Here is a 22,939-nt window from a genome sequence, read left to right on the forward strand (position 1 = left end):
TTGCAATATATACAAATTCTGAATCATTATATTTTACACCTGAAACTAATATAATGTTGTATGTCAACTGTCTCATTAAAAAAAATTAAAAATCATTTTAAGTGTTATTATTATGATTTTATATAAATATAGGAATATTATCTAAAATTACTACAATCAAACAAGAAATGTGACAATCAGGCATCATCAGTGCAAAAAAGACATAATTAATAATTAATCAATAGATAGACAGATAGATAGACAGATAGATAGATAAAGGTTACTTTTGAGTCCTTCATTACAGTTCACTCCTGCCCAATTGCACTGAAGAAAAGCCTAGTAGTTGAAAAGTTCCAGCCTCATAACCATAGGTCCTAATCAGCTTTCAGTGCTGAAATAGTTCACATAAACTGACAACCAACTCATGGTTAAATGGGGGTAATTATGGTACCCAACCCACAGAACTGAAGACTAAATGCTAAGAACAATGGCTGCTGAATATTAGAGTACAGGAAATTTTATTTTTATTTTTTAATTTTTTAATCCTCACCCAAGGATATGTTTTTATTGTTTAGAGAGAGAGAGAAAGAGAAATATCTATGTGAAAGAGAAACATTGATCAGTTACCTCCCAAACTCGCTCCGACAAGGGATCTAATCCACCTTTGGTGTCCAGGATGATGTTCCAACCAACTGAGCCACCCAGCCAGGGCAAGTATAGGAAATTTTAGTTCAACAAAAAGAGAATATCAATAAAGAGATAGAAATTATAAAAATGAACTAAAACACAATAACTGAAGCTAAAACACAATAACTGAAATGAAAAATTCATTGAAGAGTTTCGACAGCAGATATGAGCAGGCAGAAGATAGAAGCTGCAAACCCAAAGTAAGTCAATTGAAATTATCCAGTCTAATGAGCAGAAAGAAAAAAAAGAACAAAGAAAAAAATCCACTGAGCCTAAGAGACAAGAGACCTGTGGAATACCACCAAGTGGACTAACATACACAAAATAGGAGTCCCAAATAAAAAGAGAGAAAAGAAACAGAATGAAAATTTGATAAAATAATGGCCATGAACTTTCCAAATTTGATAAAAGACATGAATTTACACATCCAGGAAGCTTAACAAAATCCAAGAGATCCACAATGAGACACATTGCATTCAAACTGTTGAAAGCCAAAGACACAGAGAGAATCTTGAAATCAGCAAGAGAAGCAACTCCTCATGATCAAGATATACTGTGTAGGAAGAGGAATGGAGAGTAACTGCTTAATGGGTATCAAGTGTTCTTTTGATGGTGATGAAATGTTCAGGAACTTGGTAGATGTGGTGGTTATACAACAGTGCAATTGTACTAAATGCCACTGAACTGTACACTTTAAAAGGCTGAATTTATGTTAGTAATTTCACTTCAATATTTTAAAAAATCTAACTTTATTTCCATCAACCAAACAAAATTGGCTAATCCATATATTCCCATCTTATTTTTCAGGTATGAGTGTTTGTTTCAATTTAATATTTATACATATGCGAAACAAAGGTAGAAACTCAAAAGGTCCCAAAAGCATAAATTTTGAAACTACTTCCCATCCATTTTGCCCCATTTGCCTCTCTAAATACTAGCAAAGTTCCTAATAATTGTTCTGTGTTCTTCCAGGTATGAATATAGATTTGCTTTAAATCTACTTTGGAACACACACACACACACACACACACACACACACACACACACACACCACCCCCCCCGCCTTTTCTCATTCTCTTGATTTTTTTTCCCTTCTAGAGTAAAATTAAATTCTCATTCCATTCTCATCTTTTTTCATATCTCCCATCTTATTCTGCTTTCTGATTTCTTCATATTTATTCTTGTCTATTCAATCTAGTCTGCTGTTTAACCTAACCACTGAAGTTTTAATTTTAATGATTTATTCTTATTTCTAGTTCTTTGGATTTTCTAATTATGCCTGAACTTTTTTGACAGAGTTTTAGTTCTTCATTATGATTTCTAGTCCTTCTTTTATCACTTTATATGCTTGTATGTACTTTATATACCTACATATATCTTTACTGAAATCTTTTTATGGTTACATACTTATTTTGTAATCACTTTCAGAGCTGTCTATAATATCCTTAATTCCTGTGGTGCTATTTTCCAGTTGTATTTGATCATCTTTACTGGCTAGTAATTTAATTATGAGGCCAACTTCATTGGAGACTGTTTTGTCCATGGATACTATGACCAATGAAGTATGAAAATGTCCCTGGGAGTTGGGTTCTGAAACAATTATGATGTTTATTCCTAGTCTTGGGGTTACTGCAACCAAGCAGGTAGTATAAATTTATAGTCATCTACATATGACCTAAGCTGAGATTTCTGTTTTTCATAGGGACTTCCCTCCCACCCAAAGTCCTGGGAAGAGGGGCAAAAATTCTTTGTAACTTTCATTTGCTGGGGTGCAGAGTTCTCCCTTAAATGGATAATTTAGTTTTTTGGTACAAGCTAAGCTCCAGTTTTCCTTTCTACTGAGTTCTAAGGCCTTTAGTCCTAGCACAGCATGGACATTAAAACTCTAGTATCTAATCCTCAAACCCCATAAGTGGTATGAAATTCCCATAGAATGCCAGGGCATCAGCTCCTGTTTTGGCTTTGAGTTACTTCTTTGCCTTTTATCTGGAAATTACCCTTTGTTTTCTTTGAAGCTTGGACACATATTGAAAGAGCTTTTATGATATTCCACACTTCAGATTGTTGGTAGGGGGAGGCCATACAACAGGGACTTAGCCTATTGTGTTACCCAAAACCCCTCATTTCAGTTTTTAAAACAAATAAGTTGTTGTAGGGTGTGACAATCCACTAAGTATTATCCAAATCAGTGAAAAGAATCTCAAGATGCAGATATACACAAAACTACTACCAACTATTACCACACAATTCTCCTTAATTCATTCAACTACTTAACTAATTTCAGGCATAGTGCTAGGGAACAGAGTCTAGTGGAAGAAACAGATATGTGAACACCAAGAAGCCTGAATGACTAGGATAAGGGTGTTGCCATAAATATTACAGAGGTTGAGTGGAAATTAGAATTTGCAGGGGGCGGAATAATTTGTTGGCTTTTAGACACGTTAGGCTTAAGCATCCAAGGGCACACGCAAGTGACTACATCCAGGAGATACAAGACTTATGCTTCTAAGATGTGGTATTAATGAGCTGAATAGCAATTAACTAAAGAAAGTAATAAACAATAAATATATACTACAGAGACAATTTTTTAAAATCCAATTTCTCCACAATAAAAAACTTACACCACATAATTTACACTAGTTTACTCTCTGAGTACAATAGATACTGAGTACAAAAAAGAGACCTGAGATTCCAGAGGCATACTCTAACTCTTTAACTCTTTACTATAAGGAACAGGGAATTTCTGCATTTGGTCTATCTGTATTCCTGAAAGAGATAATAGGTCTAGCTGTTTTGGCTTTCCAATTTCTGGTGCTATGAGAAATGAAATTACCTAGTGATAATATTCAAAATACAGTGTGTATTTGATACAATAGTTGCATAGGTGCAGCAAAAAATGCCCAATACAAGGTGATAAAATAAAGGGTAAAGCTTCTCAGTAAGTTTCAACCTCATTTTAACCACTAGAGGGCTCCCTTATCGTTATTTCATTTCTGATCCTAGCCACTCAATTTTAGAAACATCAAGTACTATGACTTAAAATAACTAGGTTTATTCTGCAATAACGTCTCATTTTAATACTTACCAATAAATAATTATCAGATCACTTTATACACCAGAGGGCTTTGTGGGCAGTAAAATGTGCTAATAAAGTAACAGTTGAAGGGACAGCTCCCTCCTTAAGGCAAAAAAAGTAGGACCGATAAGGCCTAAAATAAAAAAACTCAAGTTTTCTAATACTTCTTGGTCAGCTTTTATGTTGATGGACTTACGTTTTAAGTGTTCCAGATGTCATAAGTTCAGTCACCAAAACAATGCACTTCTTTCCTTTTACTGTGGATTCCCAGGAATCATAGAATCGAACAATATTGGGATGCTGAAGACCCTTTAACATTTCAGCCTCTTCTTTAAATCTCTGTCTCTCAGACTTTGTTAACTTTCGATCCTACAATCAAAAACAAAAACAGAATGTGGTTTTAAAATAATAAAACACCAAGTTACAGTTAAATTTAGATGGTAAATATGTACTAAATTATAATGATCAACAGTGTTAAAACAGGAACACTAACACTAAGTTTACTAGTAACTAATAATTTCATCAGCCTATTATATGAGTATAAAAACAGGCTAAAGTATGTTTAAGAAACTCTGGATTATAAAGACATGCTTGAGATTATTTTAGTATCAGTACTATTAATGTATGCCTCAGATATATTATGTTTGCCTCTTTATGTATGTGTAGTTAACTTACCACTTCTAAAATAAGTCATCTATTGCTAGAGATATGCACTTTAATAACATGAAACAAGTATGGGTTTTGGAGGTAGGTAGGTCTAAATATAAATTCCAGTTCTGTCTTTGCTTTGGTTAGAATTTACTTTATGAAGGAATATATACCCTCACCTCACAGGACAGTTGTAAAAATTAATCTACTAGGAATGCTCTCATCACATATTTAAAGCACCTGGCACTTCACAGGTTAGTTCCTATCTGAGATAAACTAGGGAAAAGCACTTAATTTATTGTTTTTCCCTTAACAAGGTCCTATATACCCAAATTCTAATCATCCTGCAAGTTAAAACTGAAACTATCTTTCTCATATTAATATTCTGTCAAAACAAGTAATATGTAGTTTTAACAAAATATTCCAGGTATACAATAAAGTAATATGTCCATCATACAGTTAAATAATTAAACATCACAAACATAATTTACAGCCCCTATGTAATTAGGTTGCCCTTACCATCATAATTCCTTACCCATGAGTAACCACTACCCTGAATTTGAACATACTATTCCTATGTGGGATTGTACACTTTATATGAAATGTTAAAATTTCATAAAAAGAAGTTATACAGTATGTATTCTTTGGAAGCTTGCTTCTTTTTCACTTAATATTGAGATCATTCATGATGGTATGCAAGGAGACACTACAAGATATCTACCAGATTACTATAACTTGGTTCCATTCATTATCACTACTATACAGTTATCCATTGTTTGTACAGGGTGTGGCAAAAGTAGGTTTACAGTTGTTCATATGGAAAATAATACAATAATAAATAACAATACAAGAATAAATTCTGTTTCACATGCTCACAACTTTAAAACCTAGTTTTGCCCTACCCTGTATTATAATTTATAAAATCTCCTACTAATGAATCTTTAAGTTGTTCCCCATTTTTTTTGTTACTACAATACTGTAATGGTGTTGCAATGTTAATCTTGGACATACATAAGGGTGTCTATAGGACACCTGTTCTTTTTTAAAAAACTGATTTTAGAGAGGAAGGGGGTGAAAGAGAGAAACACTGATTTGTTGTTCCACTTATTTATGCATTCATTGGTTGATTCTTTTTATAAAAAAAAATATCTTTATGGATTTCAGAGAGAGGAAGGGAGAGGGAGAGAGAGAAACATCGATAATGAAAGTCATTGATCGGATGCCTCCTGCACGCCACCACTGGGGATTGGGCCTGCAACCTGGGCATGTGCCCTGACCGGGAATCGAACCGAGATCTCCTGGATCACAGGTTGATGCTCAACCACTGAGTCACACTGGCTGGGCTCATTGATTGATCTTTCATGTGCTCTGATGGGGGATGGAGCCTGCAAACTTGTGGTATCAGGATGATGCTCTAACCAACTGAACTACCCAGACAGGGCAGGACACTCGTTCTTAAGCTTGGGGTCCACAAAACCCTTTAAGGAAGGTTTGTGAACATGTGTGAAAACAAATAAACCTTTATTTTTCATTTACCATGAATTTAAATTTAATATATTCTTGAGTTATTAATGTATACACCTAATAGCATTCAGCAGTACCTGTGATTTTTGTCACCAACAGACTAGATTATTTTCATATCACATAACAGTGGTTGCAGATTATCTCAAAATAGCATTTACACAAATTCTTACTTTGAAATTATGATATAGCCATTGGACTTTCAATAGATTGTATTACTCTATGCACTAATAATGCATACTATACCACAAATTTAAATTTTTAAAATTTTTAAATAACTATTCAATATTAGTTTCCATTATAATCCTATGTATTTTATTACATGAACTTAAAACATTATTCTACCTTTCACCAGCCTTCAAAAAAAGATCTGAGGCACAAAAAAACATTAAGAACTATTAGGATACATAGCTAAAAGTAGAACTGTTGGATCACAGAGTATAAGCATCTTTAATTTTCATGGGTATCAAACAAATTGCTTTACAAAGTGACTGTATAGTTTATCCCCTAATAGCATAGTCATCAACAATTAGTATTATGAGACATTAACTTTTGTCAATTTGATGAGTGTAAAATCATATTCTGTTGCTTAATTTACATTTTTAGAATCAATAATAAGCATTAGAAACTTTTTGTGTCTTTGTAGATACTTAAGATTTCTGTTCTGTTAACTGCCCAATGATATCATTTGTTGCTTTGTCTTATTTGTAGGAGTTTTTAATATATTCTGGATACTAATCCTTTATTGATTTTATGAGTTACAAATATGTTTTCCCAATTGTAGTTTGTACTTTCACCTTGCTTTGATTTACAGGCATTTTTATTTCACTGCAGTTCAATTAATCTATCTTATACTTTGTGGTAGGTATGTTTTATGTCTTCAGTAAGTCTTCTAGACATGGAGACTATAACTTTTTCTTTTCCTTTTTAAAATATAAATTTGTTTGCTACATCTGGGAATTTTATCTGTTGAGGAATTTATTTGGCTAGGTAAAAAAAAAAGACTATTACTTTTTTTTCTCTATCAATCAATAACCCCAATACCATTGATGAACAATCCATCTTTTCCATGTATGTGTAGTTTTATTTCTGAATTCTATATTCTTTTCCAATAATATGTCCATTCCTGCACTAATAACATCGAATAACTTTTTCTTAATTGCTATAGTTTTAAAATAATTCACAACTAGTAGGAGCACTTTTTATAGCACCTTCCCCAAATTTATGTTCTAAATTATCTTGGTTTTATTCCCATGAGAAGACTTTTATTTATTTATTTTTAAATATATCTTTATTGATTTCAGAGAGAGGGAGAGGGAGAGAGAGATAGAAACATCAATGATGAGTCATTGATCGGCTGCCTCCTACACACCCAGAATGGGGATTGAGCCCGCAACCCGGGCATGTGCCCTGACTGGGAATCGAACCCTGATCGCCTGGATTCTAGGTCGACGCTCAACCGCTAAGCCACGCCCGGCTGGGCAAGACTTTTATTTTTATAACATAGAAATTATAGCATAAGACAACTATAACTATCAGAATATTATAAAAAATTTTAACGAAAGGCATATTACTTAGAATGACATTGTGTATAACCCTTTTCCCCAAGTAACATATATATTAATTTTAAAAGCTTTGACTTTTAACTTTCCTATTAAAAAAAAAATCACTATTCTAATCATCCTTCCCCATCTTATACATTATTTTCCCTAATTTTTTGTTCTATCCTATTACTTCTTAAATAGACACCATTATAATTATTAAACAGTATATGCTTACATATCTTTACCATTCCATTTTGCTCTTTATTCCCTTCTCTGGGTTCAATTTCCTTCATTTCTGAAATATATTTTTCAAAATTCTTTAAGTAAATGTAGGTTGGTTTATTTTTCTTTCAATACCTTTAACATATTGTTTCATGGTGTCCTGGTATCTACTGTAACTGCCAGTATAAATGTCCATGGAGGTTATCTACATTTTCTCTCTGGTTACTCTAGACACTTTAAAAAAAGAAACTGTGCTCTGCACCTTCACTATCACACATCTAGTTTTATTTATACCATAATGAGGCTAAATATGCTTTTTAAGCCAAAAGTTTCAGGTATTTGTCTTTAAGTCAGGAAAATTCTCAACTATTATCTCTTTGAATATTGCCTCCTCATATTCTCCATTCTCTTCTTTGTAAGATTTTATGTGTGTTTGTTTGTATGTTGTGTGTGTGTGAGAGAGAGAATGTGTAACCTTACTCTATCCTTCATATCTTTTAACTTCGGTCTCATTTTTCATTTCCTTCTCTCTGCTATTTTCTGAGCAATGTTCTCAGATCTACCTTCTTATTCATTAATTCTCTCTTGAGTTATATCTAACCTGCTTATTACCTCTTAAATTTTTTTTTAATTGATCGAACTTTAAAGTCTATAGGAGGCAGAGATACAAAGGACATGTGGCAAGGTCTCAGCCCCTGATCCAGAAAAAAGAGTTGAACATAAACCAGATGTACACTCCCAACTGACCATACAAGTCTTGGAGGGCTAGGTATACAAGTGAGAGGGGTATATATTTGAACATACATTAAGAAAATACCACAAAAAGTCAAGCAACCAGTGACCAAAAGTACCCACTGAGGGGTTTGATAAAGGGAACTCAGTCACCACTCCAGTTCCTAACTCTCCTGGTAGCATCATAAACAAAGCTAGGGGGAGAAAGTAGGGGCGGGGAAGAGGGCGCACTTACTGAAAGATTTAGTAGGGAAAGAATGCTCCAGCCATTACACCATGCCCAATGCCTGGAAGACAGATTTTCTCCTCCCTCTCAGTTATAACCCTACAACATGGGGTTTTGAATGAGCCGTGATAACTGACAGCCAATTTGCAATGATCCCCTCCAACCTCCACACTCCATGCCCACTTCATAATCAGGTAGGTTTTCCCAGAATCGTCCTCAGAATTTCTTCTCTCTTGGTCCTGCTCCATCTTCAAATCATCACTGCAAGATTGGCCTCTCTCAAAGTTCCATAAAACACCCACTTTATCACTTTAATTCCCACTCCCAACTGGAGGCTGCAACCATCCACAAAGTCACATACCTCATCCACTAAGACACAGATTCATGGCAGCATAGCTGTTTTATCCTGAGTTGTCCTAAGACATTCCTTTCCTGGAGGACAGACAGCCAAATGGACAAGTCAAAGTATCTAGGGCCAGATGACTGAGGAAGATAGTACTTATAATTTCGTTTTTAATCACAAATGCATTTTCATTTCTTGAAGCTCTATTTGGGTCTTTATCAAATCAGTCATTCACTACCCCTTCTAACCACCATCCTGATGTTTTTGTTTTTAGGCCTTTCTCTTATAATGTTACTTACTATACAGACTCAATTCAGTATCACTTTTATCCAAGTTACTGGGGGTCTAATTTTGCCTATTGTTTTGGCTGCTGATATTCACTTCTGTTGGTTTGTTTCTTCATGTGGTTGTTTCAAACTGTGATCTGTTTGTTGGAATATCCTCAGTTGTGAGTGTATCCCACAATCTCTAGTTTGTTTTTCATTTCATTTCATTTTCCTCTGCAAAGAACAACTGTATTAGATCTCAATTCCAATAACTACTTGGGCTTGAGATTTCATCTATCCTCAGATAGATAGTAAAACTATGCCTCTTAGTTAACAAGACTGGCAACTGTCCCAGAAAAGCCCTAGTGTCAATTCACACTTTTCCTGCTCTGGTTTTAAGTTTCTTCTTAGTTTTCAGACCTTGGAGATTATCCTTACATTCTAACAAGCTCAGCTATCCAATGAAAAAAATAGGTTCTTATTGTTCTTTTCATAAAAATTTTCAAAATATTTTGTGTTTTACAGTAGGAAGTTTTCAGTTTGTTTAGTTTTCCCTTTATTGACAATACGCTTTCCCAATATGTTTTTTAAAAGTCTTGTTCACCATACATTTTTAAATGTTCCTCATTTATGGGAAATTTATATTGAAAAAGAAGAAAAATATATATCACTTTTTGACTCCTTATCTTTTACTGAACCTTACAATAGCTGTATTAAGAAAATTTATTTTAAATTTAGAAGTTAATTTAGTCTCAAAACAATTAGACAGTAATCATATAAACCAAATTAATTATATTCCACCTAACATTAAGTGATATTTAATTTTTATATTTTAATATACAGTCTACCTATATGATTGTCTTGATAAGTACTTTTATCTTGTGTAGCATTCAACATTCATTTTAGTTTTAGCAATTTTTGTATACCTTCATAAATGTTTGCTTCAATTTTAAACAATATTTGGCTAGCCTGTATGAGATAACAGGATATGATGAATATCAGAGACAAGACTTCTGCTATCCTAGAGGCAGAGGCATTAATTTTATTAGGTATGATGAAGAGAAAAGCATTGGGTACCTTTGAGAGCATATCATAAAAGACCCAATTCTTTGTTCATACGTATGCATTAACTAGAGTTAGCCATGTAAGAAAAGAACTACTATCAGCAGGTTACTCTAACAATTAAGAGAGATCCTAGGTATGAAAGCATCTATAGTTCTAGTCACATAATCCTTAAAATGCTTAAGACCTTTTACTAAAGGCAAACTTGAGAATATAGGATGCAGACTGCAGGAGCAAAGACTCAAAACATTAGTAACAGTGAGCTATGAAATTTACATTTATTTATTTAAATGTGTTTTTTCACTCATAGTTTAGAAAATATATCAGAACACTGTAGCTGAAACTTTGAATATATATTATACAGAATAAGGTAGTATATAGTGCTTAACAGTAACAGCTTAAATAAATTATGTAAATATATTCACTGTTGTACAAATAGAAAGTTAGCTTTAAGTCTGAATAATTTTCTGTATAGGGCTTTCACATAACCCCTTATATAGTTTAAAAGACATACTGACTCTTTAATTGTAAATGTTTTCTCTCAACTGGTATATGTAACTTTAGACAGACACTGTCATTAGATCTGAACACTGTAACATAAATCATTCTATACTGTTACTTAAATTTTAATTATAATTTAAAATCTACTTAAAGACTGTTCCTATCATGTCTACAATTCCAAATTTATAACAATGTTCTAAAGTGCACAAGGCTTGTAAATTCTGTGTGTTGAAAACTTACTCGAATTTATTTATGTCTTTCTCTATTACCACTATCCTATTTCGAGCCATCATCATCTCTTCTAGATTCCTGCAATAACCAACTAAGTCATTGCCACACATCTAATCTTACCCTATACAATATATTTTCCACTTTGTCCATATACAGCCAGAATATTTTCTAAGCTATGCCTACTAATTCTTAGAAATATAATTTTTCCTAGTTTTAACATCTCTAAAATTAGAATGTCACACTATTAAGAGTTTTAGATTCAATGAAATAATGTATGTCATAACTCTGTTTAAAACTCTTTAATAGCTTTCTACAGCCTTTAGGATAAAGGTGAAAATCATTGTGATCTGTGAGGTCCCACATTACACATGGTCCTTGCCTGCTTTTCGAGCCCAATCTTGTCACTCTAATCTTTTCCATTCTCAAACATGCCATGCTTCTTCCCACTTAGGCTTTCAAACATACTGTTCCCTCAACCTGGGATACCCCTCTATATCCATCTTTAGTTGCCCAATTAATGCAGTCATCATTCAAAGATCAATTCATTTCTTCAGGAACACCTTCCCTGGCTGCCCCCTCACTGTAGATTAAATCATCCCCCCCTCCAGACTGATACATGTTTTTATAAACTATGTATATGGCTCTTTCATAGCATTTAATCACAAATAATATTATATTGAGGCTTATTCTAAAAGCAGTGACAAATGCTTTTTCAGTATTCCATCTTTAGCATCTTAGCATAAGGACTTGTTCAATAACCACATGTTGAATGAATCCACAAATGTGTTTTCCAAATAAAAAAGTTTGTGTATGTATTTAACAAGCGGTTAGTATTCCCCCAGGGGTAAAAGAAATTCCTATTCCTAGGACTCAAAAGAAAGGTGAGAATTGAAATTGGGCTCCTGAGTCTTAGTAAATCTAACACAACTCAAACACAATGACCAATATGCAAAAGTCAAAGCTGTTAGTTAGCATTTTGATTTTAAAAAATAGTATGTAAAAGCTCACTGTAAAAACAGATGCCAACTACTAATTTATAGCAAAGTATAAATAAAAAAGAAAAATAAACAGGGACTTCTTCCTCACCAAAAACCTACAACCATTTTTTCTTGAGAATACTCTAAATGGCAATCTTAAAACTATCGGAGTAAGATTAACGTTTATCTAATTTTGGATATAAGTGATCTAGACTATAAAAACAGAAGCTATTTTACATATCGTAGATTTTTATCCTCCTTGAAATTATGATTTTAAGGGGTTTGAGAACCTTGCTTAGGTCTTTAATATTAAAAGTATTTTTTAATTTTTTATTTTTTTAAAATATATCTTTATTGATTTCAGAGAGAGGAAAGGAGAGGGACAGAGAGAGGTAGAAGCACCAATGATGAGAGAGTCACTGATCGAGCCGGCAACCGGGCATGTGCCCTGACCGGGAACCGAATCCTGATCACCTGGCTCCTAGGTCGATGCTCAACCGCTGAGCCATGCCCTGCCCGGCAAAAAGGATTTTTTTAAAAAGGAAAAAGGAGAAGTGTAGTTGGATGGGTACAGTTTGGTTCTTCTTTCAATAACTTGTCAACATTTCAGAGAACTACATTATTTTAACACCCAAAATAGTTTTTAAGACAATAGTAAAATAGATCAAAATTAACGTAAGCACTCAGACCAGTAAGAGCAGCTGGGGTTTTAAAATTTTTGCAAAGTGTTTACTATTTACTAGCTGGTTGTTTTACTTCTACTCTCATTAAATCTCAGAAAAACCCTGTGAGATAGGTAATACTACTTTCTTTTGACATATGAACAGACTCAAAAAAATTTACGTGAAAAGCAGAACCAAGAGTTAGATGATTTGATTTAAAGCTCATGTTCTATTCACTATACAAGAAGACAAACATATCTTAAAAATTTACAAAGCTTCTAAAACAATTTTCTTCTCAGAAAAGCCATGTTGATATTTTGGTTATTAACTAAGGATAATTGAAAAGGACTAAGTACTTTACTAAATTACTGAAGGTAAAATAAGAGGAATATGCAGTGTTTAAATATAACCTACTGTCAATCAAATTATCATGAAGACAATGATATCAGTAGATTAATTTGTTGATGTAATTTCTTCTTGGGTGAGAAACACGATGCTAATATTTGGTACAATAGCCTTACAGCAATTTACACATCTTCAGTTGCTTGTTTTTAATAAGTTATTTTATTTTAAACATCCCTTAGAGGCATTTTCTCTTTATCCTCAAATTTCAGTATTTTCTAAAGTAGCAATCCTATGCCTTCCTATTGCTTATTTTATTAGATCCAGAAGCAAACCTTCCAAATAAATTGTGACTGAAACAACGAGATTGGTTTTCATTGATTAAACTTAAAATATTAACTTAAGTAGCTAACATCTGTACATAAAAAAATATCTGGCCCTCAAGTCCTATTAACATTTAAATGTCAGTAGCACTTTATTTTTAGCAATATTCAGTTTTACTGCTAAATTAAGACCTTATATGATAAGTCTACATATCAAAATACGGGTGGAGAGAAGTGCCTGGAATTCCTTGATTAAAATATTTTAGGTCAATATTGGAGTCCTCCCTCCTTATCGTTTTCTGCACCACACTGACTTAGCAAAGACCTGGTTATCTATTCCATCTTTTAAAGTGATACTAATTGCTGGGTGTTGAAATATATAAATAAAAACTTGTCTTCAGGCAGAGAGAACAGCAGTTTGAAACACTGCTTTCCAATGAAGCATGGGTTTCAGTTACCATTTACGGAAAAAAAAATTTTTTTAAGAGTTATTCTGTATTTTGAAAGAAAGTAATCACATAAAAATTACTTAAGTCTGGCATATCTCTCTCTCACAGGTCTACATAGTCTAATAATGATTCAAATATCATACTTCTTTTTGTACTTCTAAATACTTCTATCTACTAAATATATTGCCTTTTCATCTATAGGTAACTTTTCTTCTTTTGAAAACTCCAGAATAACTAGAGATTGAAGCCTGGGGAAAGGTGGGGAAATAACTAATAGAAGCAAAATAAATAATTCTCATGTAAAAACTCAACTGTTAACAACAACAAAAGATTAACAGGCTCTTAAGGCATTTTGAAGCATAATATAAAAATTAAGCATGGATTTTATGTGGCCAAATCAACAGAGTAAACTGCTAATACAAATTTCTTTATGACCGTCCAGTCTGGTACCCTTAGAGAGGAACTGGGTCTATCCCACAGAGAAGAGAGTCTGTATCAGTTTAATTTTCCTCAATAGGTCAACAGATATAATTATGGGGATGGGAGAGCAAAGGGACATTTAAAAAATGGCATTCGTCCCTTCCCTTGCTTCTCCATGGAGTCTTTAAAGAACTATTTTGAAATAGTACTGGTTTCAAAAGGACAAAAAGGGTCCTCAAAAGAAAAGTGAAAAAGAACCTGGTTGTTTACAAATTCTTTCTCCATCCATCCCTTCTGCAAAATCTGGCTCATATCTATTTGCATTTCATTCATTTACTAGAAGGTCCTCTGTTTCAAAGCAGCAAGAAAATATGATCTAGTTACACAAGAATGATGGGTGCTTTCTAAAACCAGATGTGTACGAATTTATACAGTTCTATCCTTAAGTATCCTCCACTTCATCCCCAAATCTGGGCCACAAATATGTAAATTTGGGGCCTAAGAGATTCTCTCCACCCCTCTCTTCTGGAGGGGCACAAAAGCCAAACATATTTCAAAAACATCTAGAACTTGGTACATACAGAAAGCTTTATGTTATGCAAAAAATATAGCAGATACTTGTAATAGCTGAATCACAAAAAGTAAATATATTTAGTCCTAGGCAAACTATTTTCACAAAATGATTTACAATATCCACTGTGAAGCAAAACTCAGAATACTCACTACCCAGCCATTTAAAAAAAAAATTTTATGTTTTTATTTATTTCAGAGAGAGGAAGGGAGTGGGGAGAGAGACAGACAAGCATCAATGCTGAGAAAGCATCATTGATGGGCTGCCTCCGGCACACCCACTACTGGGAATGAGCCCGCAACCCAGGCATGTGCCCTGACTGGAATCAAACCATGTCCTCCTGGTTCATAGGGCAATGTTCAACCACTGAACAACACCGACGGGGCCTACATAGCCTTTCTATTGAAATAGATTAGATTCAAGCGTGAAGGAAATTAACTGAGACTTACACTAAAACTTTATAAAGAAAGCAATAAAACCCAGAAGTGGACAAGAAGGGAAACTGAATGTGGATGGGAACAAAGATAAGAAAAATTCTTTCTCATTATAGGAAAGAAATTTTACACTTCGAAGACAACTGTTATTCTGCAGAGAACAGAGAAAACAGTTTCCAAAATTTTTTTCCCCCTTAATGGGATAGTGAAGAGTTGCCAAAGAGGACAGCAACAAAACAGAACAGGAAAACTCAAATGGAGTTATTAGCACTGCAATTTAGTGGACTATCCTGTTAAGAATCTGCCACCAAAGGAAAACATGTGGGGGATGCACATCACAAAGACAGACTGTCATCAAAGAATTCACTGAGCCCGATACAAATGTTTCACTTTGTACAGGAAAGAAATCAATAAAATAAAGTGGTATATAAGAACAGAATGAAGCCCTGGCCCAGTGTGGCTCAGTTGGTTGTCATCCCGTGCACTGAAAGGTCTCTGGTTCAATTCCCCGTCAGGGCACATGCCCAGGTTGCGGGTTCAATCCCCCATCAGGGTATGTGCAGGAGGAAACCAATAGATGTTTCTCTCTCATGTTGATGTTCTCTCTCTTAAAAAAAAAAAAAAATTTCAATAAAAACATTAAAAAGCACACACACACAAAATGCAATGCATTAGCTTTTCAGTGTGCATGAGGAAATAAAACTAAAATAAAATTTTTTTAATCTGGAAAAAAAAAAGTGGGGGAGGACCCCAAGCATAACATACCCATTCGTATTAACTTTAAATACTTTTATGTCGCCCTGGCTGGTGTGGTTCAGTGGTTAGAGCATCGGCCCAAGCACCAAAGGGTAGTATGGGTTCAAGTCCTGGTCAAGGGCACATGCCGGTTTCAGGTTTGATCCCCGGCCGCAGTCGGGAAGGCAACCAATTGATTTCCCCACCCCCGCCCCTCCCTCCCTCCTTCCCTTCCACTCTCTCTAAAAATCAATGGATGGAGAAAAATCCTCGGTGAAGATTAATAAAAAAATGAAATATTTATGGCAGTTTTTCTTCTAGGATTCTCTCTTTATCAGCTCAATCTTAACTTCTCCCTCTTTCCCATACCCACTTTGTACCATACACACCTTGTCAGGGAATATTTCAACTTTACATGGAGATCCTGAATTCAGTAAGCAGTAAGATTTGAAGAGTTAGGAAAACCAAAACCAGAAAGTCTGATTTGCACAAGTGCACCAGCTTTATTAGAATTTTATATTGAGAAGAAACATTGATATCTTCATGCTTGGTAATGTCTGACTAGGTTAATGTAATGTTTTACTAACTCTGGAACTCAATAATATTTCTTTGAAATAAAACTATTCTTTTCTCCCTCTCCCCAAAGCTAGCCACTATCTAGAATATGGCATTTATAACTCCAGTATATATTTTATAGTTTTACAACATAAGTACACATTCATGAATTATATACTGTACTGCTTTAAATATTTTGATTTTTATGTAAATGCTATCTCTGAACTTTTTCTCAATCTTGTTTATGATCTCTTTTAAATGAACTAATTTCCTATCCCAACAGAAAAAGCCATCTTCAGAGTGTACTTGACTAAATAAAACATACATAGTTGTCAAAAAAGCAGCAATAACTATGGATTTTCAAAGTAACCATTATCTAACTAAAGTTTGCAATACATAAAACTACCCTTTGAGTTAACATACTTTTAGAAGCTGCTTGTCAATCAGGGGGAAAAAATATGCACATTTTCTTTTAGCTAAATTTTGTTCATAATTTTCAAAATGTGGATGAAAGCTCTGATTTATTGAACATATCCACCTAACTTTACAAAATCAGATCTGACTGCATTTTATATATGGCCTTGGGCCGACTGGCAAGTTTCTCTGATGAAAAGTACATCAGTTTCTGCTTCAAAAGTATCTTGTTTAGTACACATCTGGGCAATGAAGTTTCAGTTTATGTAGAATCATAATAACTTTATTTAGAAACAAATATAATTCCCCAGTCTTAACTCTTAAATTCTGCCATTTAACCTCTAAACTGCCCTAAGAGATCAGTTCCAATCCCCTATACTTCCAGACTTACATTCAAAGAGTAAATGAAAATTAAATAAAGGTTTTTTGCCTTCTTGTATTTCTAGAAGGAAAAAAAAATTGAAGTGAAATCAGATTTTTTTAGCATCATAGTTTCAGCAACAAGTCAAAGGCATCTCTATAATCAATGATAATGAAACTCTATATTATTAACTAATATGTTATTCCTCCCTAAGGTCAGCTCTGCAAAAACAAACTCATTGAAAATATGTATAGGATTATTAAGCACTATGCTCAAGCACATATAATTCGAAGTATGAGAAAGGGTGTGGCACATTTGAGAACTCAAAACTGGGTGGGAGTGGGGTGGGGGGCTTTAGGATTTTTTTTTAAGCAGAAATATAATGAACCACATTATAAGGCTGAACCAAATAAAATTGTGATTTTTGTCATTCATAATATTTGAATATAGGCTATCTCATATGATTCAACCTAATGTATGACTGAATTATTTTCCTTTTCATGTCTTCTCCCAAGGGTTTGGAAGATACCTTATTTAATTTTATCAGTGCTTACTTTAAGTTGTTCAACAACATTCTCTAACTTATATCTAGTATCAGGATCACTGGAATGCCTTACATTTGAGTTCAAAACATGTTTACTACCTTTCTTACCTACTTCTTATTGTTAATCTGGAAAATGATTATTGCTTCCTTTTTGAGAGTGGTAACAATATGATATTTGCATTCCCATTACAGCCATGTTTCCAATTTTAACCATTTCATACATACTGTCATCAGTCATAAAATGACTTCAATTCTTATTTTTAAATTTTTTTATATATCTTTATTGATTTCAGAGAGACGGCAGCAGAGGGAGAGATAGAAACACCAATGATGAGAGAGTCATTAGGGATCGAGCCTGCAACCTGGGCATGTGCCCTGACCGGGAATCGAACCCCGATCGCCTGGATCCTAGGTCAACGCTCAACCGCTGAGCCACGCTCGGCCAGGCTTGACTTCAATTCTTGATGCCTTCATTCCTGTTTCAATAATGTAGTCCCTTTAAACACAGAAGATGCCATGGTCTTCTGGCATCTAATATTGGAATGAAGAGTTTGGTTTTAGAGCTTTAGTAAATAACAGTATGTCTCTACATGGGTATTTATAAGATGCCCTTCCCCCAATCTTTAAAAAATTCAATTATTTTACTACAATGTGTCTAAGATGTGGGTCTTTTTTTGTGTGTTTTTTTTTTTGTTTGTTTTTTACTAGAATGAAGTGAGTTGTTTCTTTTCTGCATACAAAAAATTTTTTTTAACTCAGAAAAGTTTTATTCTAATCTATCAATTTTATTGGCCCACTAGAAATATCAATTATTCATATATTGTTTCTCTCTTCTCTGAGCTCACTTGCCACATCATTATTCTTTCTTTTTTATCTGAATTCTGAAAGTATCTATCCGATTACAAATTTGATTTACTATGGCATCAGCTCTCTTCCTCCCCACCCCCACTAAGTTCAAAGTAGATTTAAATTCTGCTATTGTTTTCTTTAATTGCCTTCTTTATCCCTCAAAATATTCTGGTTTTCTTTCTCCTATGTCATAAGCCAAGCCTTCATGCATCTTACTGAATAGTTGACATTTTAATTTATACTTTTGGATCTTGCATTATTCTTCAGGATTCTTAGACCCCTGCTTTTTTCTTTGGGCTCCTTCGCAAACAAGGATAGGCCTTCCAAACTTAGTGTTTATGGTCCCACTATCTGTCACACATGTAGAAGTCAAATTCCCTTCTCATACTTACAATTTTGATATGCAGTACTATTGCCAGTTTCTAGTAAGATTTTATCTAATATATGTTTCTCGAATTTCTGTTCTTTGTCTACGATCTTCACAATTTTTTGCCAAAACCAATACCAGCTATATTTACTTGATATTTTTATTTATAACATATCACTATATTTAATAACTATTTTAGCATTCCTCTTAGCCAATTAGTGTTGCTGGTTATTAAAATAAATTGCTCATTCATATATTGCTTAAAAATGTCTTTTATCTCTAGGAGTACACCTACCATATTTTGGATAACAATGCTCAAGTACACTACATACACAATATCAGGTACCACTTATGTGCCTTCTCCCATGGAAAAAGGACATTTGCTTCATTTCATCTAAGTATGTGAAGTTAATGGTTGCCCAGGTCTGACTTTTAAACAAATAATGGGGATAGATAAGAATTTTTTTTTTCTGCTGGTGGGCTCTATGTCAAAAAACAAAAGTTGACATATATTCTATGTACTGAAATTTACATAATATTTCTCTATCTGGCTCAATCTGCCTCATTAGTACCATTCATTCCCAGTTCTGTCATTACGTCTATTAATTTTAACTTGTAGTAATATTAGGCATTTTCATCCGTTCCTGATTTCATGATTATTTTAGTGGGGAAAACAAGAAAGGATGTATTTGGAGATGCCAGTCAGCTATCATCTTGAAATTCCCCCACCTGGCACAAACACTAAATTTCCAGCTTTACTAAGCAAACAACCTAAGAGCTATACAACTGACACCGAGGAACAAGCTTGTCACACCATACAGAAAGGTGGTTCAACAGCATTAACATCATTCAAGAAGTTTGCAGAGGATGCCAACTCAAGATGGCAGTATAAACATCTTACTGTTACCTACTTTTCCTCCAGACCCTACAACATGATAACCCAAGGAAGTTATGGATATAAATACTAAATGAAAATGCTGACATTCTGGCCCAAGGAGTAATAGCCTAGAATATAGTTGGAAGGAACCTAACATGGGAACAAATTCTTTCCTCAAAAAGAATGAGACCCAGTAAAGCAGAAATAAACATGAGGTTAAAAAAATTAAAAATGTGTAGGTAAAACTAATCAGTGCCCCTTCACTTCTTTGCACACAGCAAAATGCTTAGCCAATAGTTTACCTTCTGTGGGAGGGGAAAAAAATTAAGGTTCTACTCTAAAGAGGTCAAAGCAACTAGTGGGCCATTTAAAGTAGAAGTTAGCATCCCAAACAAAATTCCTCACATTCTGTTATTTTGGGGGCTCCCTGACTATTCATGGGAGAGTGGAAGTCTAACAGTTAACAAGCCCACCATATTCAGAGCTCACAGTAAGCTTCATTCTTAAATATCAACAAGAAATCACCACATTTAAGGAGAATCTACAAAGATAAAATTTCCAGCCTCACCAAAAAAAGGAGGTGGTAAGGTAGGATTACCTCAGAGAAACAAAAAATGCAGCAACTAGAATACACTTACACCGCCCCCCTACCACACCCCTCTGTTTAAAGTTGTGGATAGTGGTAATGGTTACAAAATATTGTGTGTACTTAATACCACTGAAATATACACACAAAATGATTAAAATGGCAGATTTTATATTTTTATCACAAAAAATATTATTATTGCAGGTGATTGAAATGGGAAAAAAAATTCAGGGGAAAAAAGGATTTAAATCTGTGTTAGACAGTAAACAAATTTTTTTCTGGATTTTGTGATATTTTTGGTATCAGTTCTTTCAAGTTTGTAATTTATTGTGATTTCTTCTCTCATTCTACATTAATATTCATTTTCATAATGTCTTTCAAAAATTCTTCTTTAGAATACATTAAAAATATTGTGACTATAAAACAATACCAGGAAATAATGAGGGGGGGAAACCAGAAGGAACTCTTAGAAATTAAAGATATTGCTCACCAAATTAAAAATTCAACGAAAGCTGGCAAAAATAATGCCAAATCAAAATGACAGACAAAGGGTTGTGGGCAGAGGCAGGAAGGTGTGGGGAGGGGAGGAGCACAGTCATTCGTAAAGTTTCAACATACAAATAAATATGTCACAAAAAAAGAGAACTGAGAAAAATAGACAAGTGGTAATTATTCAAGAATTAAAACATTTCCCAGAGCAGAAATGTCCATTAACAATTCAACACAATGGATGGCGCAGGAAAAAGTAAAAACAAAACAAACCAAAAGAAGGAGGCCCATTCGTATAAGACAAGTTTCCAAAACCAAAAAATATGTAAGGGTTGGGGAGGAATATCAGAAGTACCGTGAAGAAAAAACCCAATAGTAACAAAATCCTAAACAAACCCAGAATATTTTTTTTAAAAAGTTAATTTCACATATAGCAGCACTCAAAGTTTACCATACATGCATACTTTCTTATTAGCAATATACATTAGTTATTTTTTAATTAAAAAAAAAAAAAGAGGAACACAAGGGATTCAGGAAACAGTAGGTTGAATCCTCAAGAGAAAAAATAGTATACTTAAGCAGCAAGTCCAGAACAGAGGTACAGAAAACTCTGTAAGAATTCTCTGGGATGTCTAAAGACTCAATATATGGGATTAGGTGATGAAAACAAGACTTTAAAAATGTGACAAGAAAAACACTAAGGCAATTGGAAACAAGAAGAACAGAAAGCAGTACAAAAAGGAACTATATCCATATTACTTGGCTGAGAGATAAATATGGACAGTCATAGACACCTGATTCTCTCACTTTTAGACATTTTTAAAGCACAGAAGACAGCATGTTAATATTAATCATTTTCATAATTCAAAATGCATATAATGGAGGATAGAGAGTACAGTCGTGCATCGCTTAACAATGGGGAAACTTTCAGAGAAATGTGTTGGCTGTAAGAATTTACACAAACCTAGATGATATATAGCCTACTACACATTTAGGCTCTAAAGGTGTATTGTAGCCTATTGTTTCTAGGCTACAAACCTGTACAGCATGTTACTATACGGAATACTTATTGAAGGCAATTGTAACACAATGGTAATTACTTGTGTATCTAAACAGCTAAACATAAGGAGAGGGGGGAGGGAGGGATTTGCGGGGGGGGGGGGAGACAGAACTGGGAGGAAAGAGAAATAAAAAGAGACTGAGGGCAGAGAAGTAAGTTTGTGCTCACGAGTGTATGAATGCACTTGTGTGCAGGGGAGGGCTCTCAAGGTCCTCCTCCTCCCCAGCCCTCTTCCCCAACTCCAGACCCAAGCTGTGGGTGGACAGCATGCGGAGCCTCCTCTTCTATTTAAACCACCAGAGCTAGCAGTAAATAAAACATTTTAGTTGGGTTCAGTCTTTTCTTTCAACACCCCAAATAAGCTTTTTATTTATAATTCATTATAATCTTACAATCCCTTGTTGTCAAAATGTCATTAATGTGGCAAATAACTATAGAACTGAAAAGTGGGTAAGGGTGGTATCATTTGCATCTTAAAAGTAGACAATAGAAACTGTCTTTGATGAAACAATAGCTATGGGATGGGTAGATTATCTAAAGTTGCAATTAAAACCAGTTAAACTTGGATGTCTTCATACCACTATTAGGGCTTCTGCTGTATTATCACAATCTTTTTTTTAACCAAAATTTCCCTCAAAAATCCATCTTATTATAAAACTTAAATTTATAGTAAAAAGAAAATTTTATATTACTACTGTTACTGAAAACCAATGGTCTGATGCTAGCCTTATATAAAAGGTAGACAAAATATGGGAAAATGTTACTAAACTAACTATACTGTTCAGCATTTATTGGACACATGTGCATCTAAAGATGAAAATCACAGTCTTAAAATAATCTACTGTGCAGTGGATGAAAACAAATTAATTGCAATAAGGTGATTACA

The 22,939-nt window shown here is 34.1% G+C and overlaps 1 protein-coding gene across 20 annotated transcripts in view; it reads right to left on the reverse strand.

The window, feature by feature from the left end:
* The window catches only part of WNK1 (WNK lysine deficient protein kinase 1), a 145,833-nt gene that overhangs the window by 80,406 nt on the left and 42,488 nt on the right, over positions 1–22,939 (reverse strand). For all 20 annotated transcript variants that reach the window (XM_016224847.2, XM_016224843.2, XM_087814468.1 and 17 more), the window contains exon 2: positions 3,939–4,111. In XM_016224847.2, the coding sequence (XP_016080333.2) occupies positions 3,939–4,111 (173 nt within the window). The remainder of the gene's footprint in view (positions 1–3,938; positions 4,112–22,939) is intronic.

The sequence above is a fragment of the Miniopterus natalensis genome, chromosome 2 (assembly GCF_054644295.1).
Source record: "Miniopterus natalensis isolate mMinNat1 chromosome 2, mMinNat1.hap1, whole genome shotgun sequence".
Taxonomy (NCBI): Eukaryota; Metazoa; Chordata; class Mammalia; order Chiroptera; family Miniopteridae; genus Miniopterus; species Miniopterus natalensis.